Source organism: Mytilus californianus, unplaced genomic scaffold, assembly GCF_021869535.1.
Source record: "Mytilus californianus isolate M0D057914Y unplaced genomic scaffold, xbMytCali1.0.p SCAF_35, whole genome shotgun sequence".
Classification (NCBI taxonomy): Eukaryota; Metazoa; Mollusca; class Bivalvia; order Mytilida; family Mytilidae; genus Mytilus; species Mytilus californianus.
The window spans coordinates 634,909-647,662 of NW_026262685.1; the positions used below are offsets into that span (position 1 = coordinate 634,909).

The window sequence follows — 12,754 nt, forward strand, 5'->3', positions numbered from 1 at the left end:
TCTCATCTCAGGGCTGTTGCTGGATACACCATCTCGTTTTGAAAACCATTGATAATCTATAAGAATTAGACAAATTTTGACATGTGTTTTAGGGTACATGATTATATGCACAAGCTATTAAATTAGATATAATTGTGCCTATGAAACTTGGTGATGATTGAAAAATAAATTCTACGTGACATAATTTCTGGTTAAATAAATAAGTAACAAGTCCAAGGCTTATATCATTTTATTCATATGAACCAAAACTTAACATTTATCAGGTATACAAAAACAGACAGACAATTTATATCTAATAATTATGTATTAAATTAACAATAATAATAATCAACACTTAAACAGACAGTGTTCCAGCTTGAATCTCAGGGCAGAAGGGTGCTAGTTGTTTGAAAGGGCACTTTAGCGCAATAGCCCAGATTGTAAGGGCACTGTTGGACAGTGTATAAATTATCTTGCATATTGCTAGGCTCAGCATGAGAACATTAGTTGTATTTCAAGCATATTGAGAAATTAATGTGTTCCTGATGTTGGTTCCAGTGAGATTTTTTTTTATCAAATTATCATACCATGATGCAAAGCATATCATTTTGATGTTAATCTAAACAAAGTTGTACACTTGGTTAAGGAAAATAATCATCAGAAAATTCAATGTTTTATAACTTAAACCAGTCTATAAAAATAAACAAGTAGTTCATGAAATTTGGAAATTTTATTTTTTGAAAAGGCAGAGGGGTGCATTCTTTTGCTCTGGGGGGCAGAAGGGCAGGGGTACGGGCACCAAGGGCGGGCCGCCCTTCTATTTAGGGCAGGCGGGAACACTGTCAGATAACAGCATTTATCAATAAAGCTAAATCCATAAAGCAGTTTCTGGGATTATAACTTCAACCATACATATATATATAATGATAAGTATATAATGTAAATTTAAATCAGTTGTACAAAATTGATTCCAATTTTTTTTTAGATGTCTGCACCAAAAAGTGTTAAGGATCACATTAAGATGTACCTGGTAAATTACAATGTATCAGTGCATCAGTACTAATCCATTGAGTAGTTCCTGATCCTTTGATGCACAATTTCTGTTCCTATTTTGTAGATATTTTACAGAGCCAGTCCTTCGAGTATGATGATGCCATTCTTTATATGTTTCTAGTCTATCAACAATTCATTCCTTTATTTATTTTTTAAAACACAATTGTTTATTATGACAATCCATCGAAAAGTACAAGTTAAGTTCATTTCAATTTGAGGTAGTTTTTTATTTAAATTTCACATATTCTATGAAAATAATTTTAAACAACAGGTTTAGGATGAAGTGTTAAGAGACACTAGTCATCCCATCTTGCATACTGTTAAACAGGAAGTGGCTGTATTGCCGACTTGAAAATAATGTATACAATAAAAGTTCTATTGAAAATTTAATTAAAACCTTTTTGTAGGTATGATTTAAACTAACAATTGAAAAGAAAAACAAATTAATAAATATATTGTACTTACAGAAATATTTTTTATTATGCATAATTTATTTTTGTACATAATTTATGATTTTGCATTTTAACAGATAGTTCTGATTTTAGCAGAATTCTTCAATCATGTAGATGTCAATGCCACCTTTTTATATATAAGTTTTAGGCTAAACTTCTTATCAAAAATAAAATAATTTAAAAAACTATATAAGAAAAAAACTGTCAAAATAATTGGAAAACAAATAATAACTAGAGTTGACCTCAACTTGAGATTTGGATCAGATCTTTAATTAATAAATGGAAAATATAATAGAAAATGAATAAAAAGGCTTACAAAAATTATGCAATTCAAAATCAGCTGTTTCATATTATGACAGGAAATTGACACAAAGATGATCTTTTTTAAATTCTATAAAAAATTGCAGGACAAATTTATTATTTAAACCCTCTATGTATATCATGATCATTTCTTTCAATCAGTATCTACACGTACAAATAAGAAACTTCTGAATATTAATATTGAAATACAGAACTAGAGGCTCTAAAGAGCCTGTGTCGCTCACCTTGGTCTATGAGCATATTAAACAAAGGACACACATTATAGACAAGAATAGAATTCATGACAAAATTCTCTGTTTTGGTGATGGCGACTTGTTTGTAGATCTTACTTTACTGAACATTCTTGCTGTTTACCATTATCTCTATCTATAATGAACTTGGCCCATTAGTTTCAGAGGAAAAGATTTTTGTAAAAATTTACAAAAATTTACGAAAAATTGTGAAAAATTAACTTTAAAGAGCAATAACTCTGGAAGGGGTCAATTGACAATTTTTGATCATTTGACTTATTTGTAGAGCTTACTTTGCTGAACAATTTTGCTGTTTACAGTTTATCTCTATCTATTATATTCAAGATAATAACCAAAAACTGCAAAATTTCCTTAAAATTACCAATTCAGGGGCAGCAACCCAACAACGGGTTGTCTGATGCGTCTGAAAATTTGCAGCAGATAGATCTTGACCTGATGAACATTTTTACCCCATGTCAGATTTGCTCTAAATGCTTTAGTTTCAGAGATATCAGCCAAAAACTGCATTTTACCCCCATGTTCTATTTTTAGCCATGGCAGCCATCTGATACATTTTTTAAACTAGATACCCTAAGGATGATTTAGGTCAAGTTTGGTTTAATTTGGCCCAGTAGTTTCAGAGGAGGAGATTTTTGTAAAGATTACAAAAAATTATGAAAAAATTGTGAAAAATTTTCTTTAAAGGGCAATAACTCTTTATGGGGTCAATTGACAATTTTGGTCATGTTGACTAATTTGTAGATCTTACTTTGCTGAACAATTTTGTTGTTTACAGTTTATCTCTATCTATTATAATATTCAAGATAATAACCAAAAACTGCAAAATTTCCTTAAAATTACCAATTCAGGGGCAGCAACCCAACAACGGGTTGTCTGATGCGACTGAAAATTTCAGGGTAATAGATCTTGACCTGATGAACATTTTTACCCCGTCAGATTTGCTCTAAATCTTTAGTTTCAGAGATATCAGCCAAAAACTGCATTTTACCCCCATGTTCTATTTTTAGCCATGACGGCCATCATGGCTGAATGCCGGGTCATCGGATATATTTTTTAAACTAGATATCCTAAGGATGATTTAGCCCAAGTTTGGTTTTATTTGGCCCAGTAGTTTCAGAGGAGAAGATTTTTGTAAAAGTTAACGGACGACGATGACGGACGCCAAGTGATGAGAAAAGCTCATTTGGCCCTTTTGGGCCAGGTGAGCTAAAAATATAAAACTGGAAATGTTTTGAAAAGTAGCAAATTGCATACTTTCAAAAGAAAGCAAGCTAACAAAGAGGCCGACATGAATAGTACAATACATTGATATAATTTTTATGTCAGCAGAATTTACAAAACATCCCCTTTGGTATCTTTCCCAGCATGCTTTATACCTGGTTCTGGAAGGAAGAAATACAAACTATGACACTCTTGTTTGTAGGTTGTATTTCTCTGGTTGCAGGAAATATGTTATAATACACTGTACAATATCTTCTAATTCATGCTGAGTTGACTGCTTGTCCAACCTGTAAACATATCATATTTATCATATTTATCAGTACAGGTAGCTTTAGTACTGATTGTTACTAGTTCTAAAATAAAACATAAGCCATGTAACATAAGAATAATTTCTTATAAAAGTCTTTTATTAGTTAAGAAAACATAAAGAGGAGCTGATAGCAATACTTCTGTAAATGACAGTAACTACCTTGATATATTTCGGTAATATGTGAGGTCTTTTGATACATTTTTTTTTATTATTACAATAACTAAAAAGATGAAGGTTACCAATAAAAGCATTGATACTTCCAAACATTGATTATTTCCTAGTAAATCGTGAGATTTTTTCACTCAAGTACATTCAAATCTTAGTAAATTTTTCCACTATAATCTAAATAAGCATTGATGATTGTTATGGCATCCAGACACAGTGAACAACATTTAATATAAAATATGGGACACAATTTACTTTGTCAAAGGTAACACAAAGAAATCATCATAGATTTTTTGGTTTTGTCCTATCAGTTATGTAACTATTAAATCTGTGACTGTCCTTTTACATGGTTCATTATCAAAATCCTGCTTTGATTCAAAAATAATATGTCAAAAAGACCATTGTTTGGATGTACAAACAAATGCTTTAAAATAACACTTTTAACTAATGATAAATGCACATTTCTATGATACTATTACACAAACTACCACTTTAAGGGCATTTTCCATGTTCAACCCTGAATTTCCCAAGATTTAAATGACAGTCCCTCTTTTTACAAGGTGCTTAAAAAATGTTTCATCACATCCCTCGCCCTGTAGAAAATTTAATGATCATTTTTGGTCTGAGGATGGCTACAACCCTTCCTCATTCTAATATTTACCCTTTCTTTAGGTTAAATAGATATAAGATGTGGTATGAGTGCCAATGAGACAACTCTCCATCGAAGTCAAAATTTATAAAAGTAAACCATTATAGGTCAAAGTATGGTCTTCAACAAGGAGCCTTGGCTCACACCGAACAGCAAGCTATAAAGGGCCACAAAAATTACTAGTGTAAAACCATTCAAACAGGAAAACCAACGGTCTAATCTATATAAAAAACGAAAAACGAGAAACACTTATGAACCACATCAACAAACGACAACTACTGAACATCAGAGTCCTGACTTAGGACAGGTGCAAACAATTGCAGCGGGTATAAAAGTTTTAATGGTACCAAACCTTCACCCTTATCTGACACAATAGTGTAACATCACAACATAGAAAGACACACTATAAAATATCAATTAAAATGGCTTAACTCAATCAAAAGACATATTAACACCAGTGAACATAAACTGAACAAATAAATTTTATCTATGATACAATGTAAATACAAAATAAATAAACTAAGCAGCCCTCAATTTAGTCTACTGAAATGGTCGCCTGGGCGACTTTAAAAGCTGATTGGCGACCAAAAATTCATAACTGGTCGCCATTTAGGCTATTAGAATATTGAAAATCTGGCGACCGTAAATTTTCGGAAAGTTTGCCCTGATCAGAGTCAGGTTTTAAAAAATCGTCTGAACGCTTGACAGTAACACAAATATTTACTGTATTTCAAGCACTTTTTAGATTTAAGCTTGATCTTGTCAGTGCTTTATTGCATCAGGTACTTGTAGTTCATTTGTAAGCAATTTGTTGTCGTTGACTTACTGACAGGATTTATATATATCTATCTTCGTATTTCCGCACTCAGTCATAACTTGGACTATTACGTGCCATGAAAGAGAAAACCATGGTCATTTAAAGATTGTGTTTATTGAAAGCACATGGTCGAGCCTCGTTCTTGATTTCGTCAGTAAACGAATGGAAACAAGGTCGGGACAATTTTGTAGTCTCAGCTTGTTCTCATAGATTCCATAAAATACTGGCTACAATTTAGCAAACAATTTCAGATGTTCACTTGACCGATCGGGCAATCACCAGTGCTTCTGCACAAATACGATGAGATTTTTACTATACTTGGGCTTTGGGCTACCGCTTAACGTCGCAGACTGTTTTAAAACATGTACAATGTCAATGAATATAATATCAAATAAATCATGTATTTTTTAACAGTTGATTTACACAAACTATTTTCTACACTCGTCGGCATAAAAACGCAACAAAATACTTTTATTTCACAAGGGTTGTTTAGCTATAAAAAAAATGTAGGCGACCTGAAATTATTTCCTGGCCACTGAAATTTTGAGTTGGCCATTAAATTTTCATGTCTGGTGGCCAATTGGCAACCTCATTTCAGAGTCTACTTTGAGGGCTGCTAAGTGAAGAATAATTAAAGTAACATGTTATACCGCTGTGAAATGTTAAACAATTTAAGAAAAACAATATGCTTGAACAAAAATATCAGCCATTTGCAATTACTTTAAACACAGATAAATGAAAATAATATTGTTGTATGTTTTATGAAATCTTTAAGCTTCGTTTGAGTGTCATTTGCCCTCTTATAAATATGCACCCCTTCTAAACTAATAGTTCCTTACATTCTGGGTTGTAGGTATAAATTCGATCAATCACTATTATATAAATCAAGGGTTTAGTTCACAATGAATATACATTATTCCAAGTCAATGAAAAAGTCTTCTACTATTCTTAGGGAACCTTAATCCTTGATTTATCCTACTTGTTCTTCGGTTTCATATAAAACTAACCAACATCTCTATAAAGACCACCTACCCTTTCTGTGGATCTGGTTTATGTTCAGTATAATATTTGATCTTTGGTTCCGTTCCACTCGTCCTAAGTGTAGCAACACAACCGTTCTCAAATGTAAATGTAACCATCTGACTTGACTTACTGACAGGTAAAGTCTGAAATATTTTCATTAAAATACATGCTAAAGTTCTATTAATTTTTTTTAATTATTTCAGGGAATAATTGTATGGGGTTTGACATAAAATAAATATATAGATAAGAATTTTTGTATTGAAGGAATACATTTTATGAAATACTATGAAAAAGCCATCTTCATAACTTTAGACGATCCTGCAAAGTTTAAAAAGTATAACAAACATAAAACATCGTGTATTTGCATGTATATTTATAATAACACAGTTTAATAAATAATTTCTTTAAAATGTACAATTATTATTTAGAAATAACTTTTGATCAGTATTGTCACCGGTATTGTTTTATTATTGACTTTCTCGATTCTATCATAAGAAGAGTGAATTTTCTTTTGTTTTCGTTCACTGGATATCCCACTGTATAATAGACCATTGTATACATGAAACATCAACCAAGGCCAAAATTAAAATGTTTGATTACTGTACAGGACAAACCATTTAAAAATGTTGCCACTAAGATTTTTTTAATGGTATTTCATTGGGAGCTCCTTAGTTTGAATTACAGAAAATAGAAGTTCAAAGTTTGTTCCAGACTCAACATTTTACAAATTGAATTTGTTTATGATATTCACAGTGTGATCCCATCTCTTTTGTCTCATCCACTGTAACATGCAAACAGGCCATCTTATTGCTACACTAACAAGTTTACTGTTACACAAGAGTACATCAAAGGATTCTAATTTCCATCGAATTAAATTTGTTCCTTCGTTTAACAGTGATTAAATGATCCATAAGGTAGATAACTATGTACTTACTGGTATATTGTCTGGTTTACTGTTATCAATTCCAACTGTAAGGTCTCTTACATATTTAATTTTATATGGACCACAGGTATCAGGGTGCTGTAAAGACAAAGATATGACTGATAATTTTAACAGTAGCAATTCTGAACTAAAATTCTAAGCTTCATCATATTCCAGATCCTGAACATTATAACTGACACCATTACATGATTGATTGATTGATTGATTGTTGGTGTTTAACGCCACTTTCAGCACTATTGGCTATTTCATGGTGGTCAGATTTATTGGTGAAGGAGGCCAGAGTGCCCACAGAGAACCTTGACTTTCGGCAGGAAGACTGACAATCCCTGTGAATTAACATTGAAGTAGAATGCATCTGCCTTCTGAAGGGTTCAAACTCACAACCTCAGTGTTGACAGGTTAGTGATACAGTAGATGAACTACTTAGACCACTCGGCCAGAGGTCCTGACACTATCACATCATGTAGTGTATCTGAGTTCATATGGGTGAATTCAATTGGAAAATTTCGAAACTCTTAATTTGATAAACTTTCATTGCAGCATTCAAAATGTCTGTTTTTTTTCAAATGTGTTTTTTGTGAGTAATTAAAAAGCTATAGAAATAGAAATAAGATTTCTACAAGCCACCCCTTTGATTATGATATTTATCTACTCGAAAAAGTTAAATATTTAAATGCAAGATTTACATAGCATTTTAAAGATTAACAATTTAACTATCAAGACTGGATTAATATTGTAGTCAATAGAAAATGCCGAATTCTATGTTCTAAATTGATTTGGCAGAAAATGACGCAAGAAAAATTTATTCTACATGTGGTTTATCAAAATTTGTCCGAACTGGTCAGAACTGGTTTAAATGCATACAGAATAAGAAGCTGAAATACTGGTAGATGACTTTTTTGCATGAAGTTGAATATAAATTCTCCAGTGGAGATAATGAAATTTTAAAAAGGGTAAACGTCATAGAGGCAGCTACTCACATAATCAGAATAAGTACTATAAAGTGTGGAGAAATGCTGCATTCCTAGCAATACAGTAGTGTCGACTGGATTTACTGCATGATGCAAAATGTTAGAGCTTGAACTGCAAAGCACAGAACTGGTACCAAAGGTTTTAAGTGTGATGAGTGTTACTTCCACTTTTCTGTTTTATTATTTATATCTTGTTTTGTTTTAATGCAAGAGGTACATAAAAGGTCAATCTGTTGATTTTAATACCATTGTGCACGAAACTAGTGTATGTAGAACATCTGAATACAAAAAGCTTTTAAAGATTAATATGGTTCAGTGTCCAAAATAAATATATTCATAACATTCTAGCTGAGCATTATTATACACTTACCTTTCCAGTTCCATTAAAATTTCTCAGATCATCAAACAATTTTTTAATAACATCTTTATCATGGCAGATAAAGTAGGAATTCAAACTAATATGGTAGCCATACCTACAACAGAATATTACAGATAAAGTAGGAATTCAAACTAATATGGTAGCCATACCTGCAACAGAATATTACAGATAAAGTAGGAATTCAAACTAATATGGTAGCCATACCTGCAACAGAATATTACAGATAAAGTAGGAATTCAAACTAATATGGTAGCCATACCTGCAACAGAATATTACAAATAGTTGATTGATTAATTGATGCCAATTTTAGCACTTTATCATGGATGCCAGGTTTATTTGTGGAGGAAGCAAAAGTACACAGTCAGCCAAAAATGGTATAAGTCCTTTAACTCAAAAATTTTCAAATGAAAACATTGATATATAGTATAAATAACTACAAATGATGGCAAGCAAGCCTAAAAAACTTTCAGGCAAGTGGTTACAGAGGATTAGAGTATGTTATGGATGGACAGATGAAGCCTATTACTGCAATTTCTGAATCCGGTCAGTACAGAACAATAAGACATTGATTAGCAGGTGTGTGCTTCCTCCAAAAAAGTTTGAACAGAGAGTAAAGATATCAGAGCTGAGATTAATTGAAATAACTGCTCCGTTTCTTGTTTTGTACAAATGCATTTTCTAATAAAACATTGTATGTAATATTCATTTAGATTTTAAAATGATTTTATGGCATAAATTCCACGATTGATGGTCTGAAATTGCCAGCACAAGCATAGACATCCCGAAACTGATTTTAAATATATGATTTTGAGTGGTGTTTCCTTTCAGTTGAATTAGAATAGATATAACATTATTGATTTGAAGTTTTGTTGGCACCAATTTTTGATTTGATGGTTACAAAAACTAAATTTTTAACCACCAAAAGAATTGTTTTTTTTTCATTACTCAGTAAAAGGTGTTTTTTTTAGGGAATCAGACATTCTTCACAAAGTTAGACTCCAATCTATGATATAAATTTGCTACAATGTATAAGTATAACAGAACATTCACTTACTTTTGGTAAATATTTTCTAGTTGTTTGTAAAGTGTTAGACCTTGGTCATACAGATAAGTTGCCATCTCTGCTGTTACCATGGATGCACTGACTCCATCCTTGTCTAGCACACTAGAACCACACATAAATCCTGTGATACAAAAAAACCAGGCATATGTCATGGATTAAGTTCATTGTTGAAGGCCGTAAACTTACAGTAATCCCTGCTCCTTTCTAGACAAACGATTATATTATAACAACTACTGTAAATGCAGAAATTATTGCGATGTTTTTATTATTGCGAAAAATGCGACAGGGTTATAATCGCAATAATTTGAACTCGCATTTTGAAACTTTTTATATGAATTAAACATGATTTTTCTCAATATCGCAAAAATTAAAATCGCATTTTAGTCTAAAATGAGAAAATCGCAATAATAAATTCACGCAATAATTTCTGAATTTACAGTAATAACATTTCAGTGGATATTTCAAGCACCTGATTTCTTATCAAAAGCAAATATCCTGAAGTCAAATTTAATTTTTAACGTCACTGTAATATTATCATTTAACATTTGGTATGATATTATTAGGTCTCACCAAAGTATCAGCAACAACTCATTACTGTTGATCTGCTGACCAAATATGAAGTCATTCTGTTAAGTAGTTTCTGAGAAAATTCTGACGAAAATATCTGCTGGAAAAAAGGGCAGATGAATGGACAATGGGATTGCAATAAAGCTCTCACTCCGAGAGTGGGGGTATAATCAATATAAATCAAACAATCTTACCTATAGCCTCCTCAAAGGCAAACAGGACTGTTTTTCCTGCCTTTAGATATTCATCTGCTTTGTTACCCATCCATTTAAATCCAGTCAAGGTTTCCTATCAAAATACAGATAAATTCTAATTGTATACACAGGAAATATCAGCATAAAATTCAGAAAAAGACAATCTGATGGACAGCAACATTGCTTAATTATTAATTCAGTCGCTGGACAATTATCTAGTGGGCAGGACCTGAAAATGGTTGACAAACTGAGATGTACAGACAGTAATGTAACTTTATAGAAAATATTGTTGTCTATTGTAAGTATTTCCTATCAATATAACTTAAGCAGAAAACTTAACATTGAAAATTGCTAATTAATACGAAGTCACTGGACCATGACCTAGGGGACAGGGCCTCAAAATAGTCATCATACTGATATGAAATGATAGTAATGCAACTACATACAAAATATCATTGATCTATCACAAGGAGATCCTATCAAACTAACTTAAGCAGAAAACTTAACATTGAAAATTGCTAATTAATTCATACGCAGTCACTGGAGCATTTCCTAGGGGAAGGGCCTCAAAATAGTCGTCAAACTGATATGTACTGATAGTTATGCAACTTTATATTAAATATCAATGATCTATCACAGGTAGTTCCTATCAAACTAACTTAAGCAGAAAACTTAACAATTGTTGACCCTGTTGTCGCCGTCGCAGCAATCCCTTTGTCTTGCTTTCTGCGACTTTCGACAATAATCATACTCAACTAGAAGATAGTGATGGGAGAAATCACATAGGAACTGTTTTAGTAAGCATGTAAATTGTCATACAAATTTGAAGTAATTAACATGGCTTATACCCACAGAAGGCAAAACTTTTTACTGATGAACCACTACTTCATCTCTGGGCTGATATTTTTTCTTTGTGTGGTAATTTACACCCACACCCTCAATTAAAGACAGTACAATACCCATCCCTTTCAAAATGTTTGTCATAATCATCAATATGACTTTGAAGAGAAAATCAGTTTAAGGTAACGTATGTTCTTAGTTCAATTACATGTATACAGAGGCTTTTTGGTTTTATTAATATTCATTCAATAGTAAAAAATACATAAAGTACCTCAAAATTAAATCCTTCATTTCTGGCTATTGTCTGTAATATCTTTGACGATACTGTACTTGCTAACATATATATGTCAGATGCTAAAACATATTATAGTGGTATGTAAATAAAAGCATGTGTTGGGTATATGTCAGTTAGACAGCTATCAATACTGTCTACATGTACTGTAAATTCAGAAATTACTGCGATGTTTTTATTATAAATGCAAAAAAAATACAGCAATATCCGGGTTACAATAATAAAAACTAGCATTTACAATGATTTTCATTCATAAACATTTTTCAATCGCATTAATTAGATTTCACATTTTTGCCAGTGGTCAAGGATCCCCAATAATAAATGCATGCATTAATTTCTGAATTTACAGTATATTATAAATAACTCTGTCAATATAATCCATTCTGTTGCAAGGCTGGAAAGTTTTGGTGATAATATTATAATTGCTTCAAATAACCAAATCCTCATAGCAAGAAGCAAACTTTCTTAAAGGAATGTCCATCCTTTCAATACTAAATGTCATTTAGGTTCATACTAGCAGTTGGTGAGATTTTAACATGATATTTCAACACCAAAATATATAACCTTGAGTTTTAAACTCTATTAAAGACAGGTCATCATGCATATTTGAGTTATTCTGATCATTATTAAATGCAGAAAATTGTCATGTTGATGATGGTTCAGGGGTTCAAATTAGCGGTGGTCCGAGGTCCGCGACCTTCCATTTTTGCAGTCGGACTCTCGTTTTGGTTACAAGCTACGCCTGACAGACCGTCGGTTTGAAAGAAAATAAAAACAAACTTTGCCGACCTTTTTAAACAAAAATTTCCAAACAATCTCAAAATTTATTTTCATCATTATTATTGATGACAGCGATGTTCATTTTGTTCAACCGTTAGCTTAATACCGAAAATTGCCAACTAGTAATGTGTAAATTCGAGTAAAATCGTATCTGACTGACAAAACAGCATTGAAAAACATTGGATGCGATAAATCGGAAATGAAGAAAATAACAAACTAGAGGCTCTAAAGAGCCTGTGTCGCTCACCTTGGTCTATGTGCATATTAAACAAAGGACACAGATGGATTCATGACAAAATTGTGTTTTGGTGATGATGATGTGTTTGTAGATCTTACTTTACTGAACATTCTTGCTCCTTACTATTATCTCTATCTATAATGAACTTGGCCCGGTAGTTACAGTGGAAAATACTTTGTAAAAATTTACAAAAATTTACAAAATTTATGAAAATTGTAAAAAATTGACTATAAAGGGCAATAACTC

The 12,754-nt window shown here is 32.0% G+C and overlaps 1 protein-coding gene across 1 annotated transcript in view; it reads right to left on the reverse strand.

The window, feature by feature from the left end:
* Positions 1 to 214: 214 nt before the first annotated feature.
* LOC127736673 (phosphopentomutase-like) overlaps positions 215 to 12,754 on the reverse strand; it is a 28,912-nt gene continuing 16,372 nt past the window's right edge. The window contains exons 12-18 of the mRNA XM_052247244.1: positions 11,470 to 11,552; positions 10,359 to 10,452; positions 9,589 to 9,718; positions 8,526 to 8,628; positions 7,176 to 7,262; positions 6,251 to 6,384; positions 215 to 3,564 (exon numbers count right to left, since the gene is read on the reverse strand). Coding sequence (XP_052103204.1) covers positions 3,459 to 3,564; positions 6,251 to 6,384; positions 7,176 to 7,262; positions 8,526 to 8,628; positions 9,589 to 9,718; positions 10,359 to 10,452; positions 11,470 to 11,552 — 737 coding nt within the window. The 3' untranslated portion in view covers positions 215 to 3,458. The remainder of the gene's footprint in view (positions 3,565 to 6,250; positions 6,385 to 7,175; positions 7,263 to 8,525; positions 8,629 to 9,588; positions 9,719 to 10,358; positions 10,453 to 11,469; positions 11,553 to 12,754) is intronic.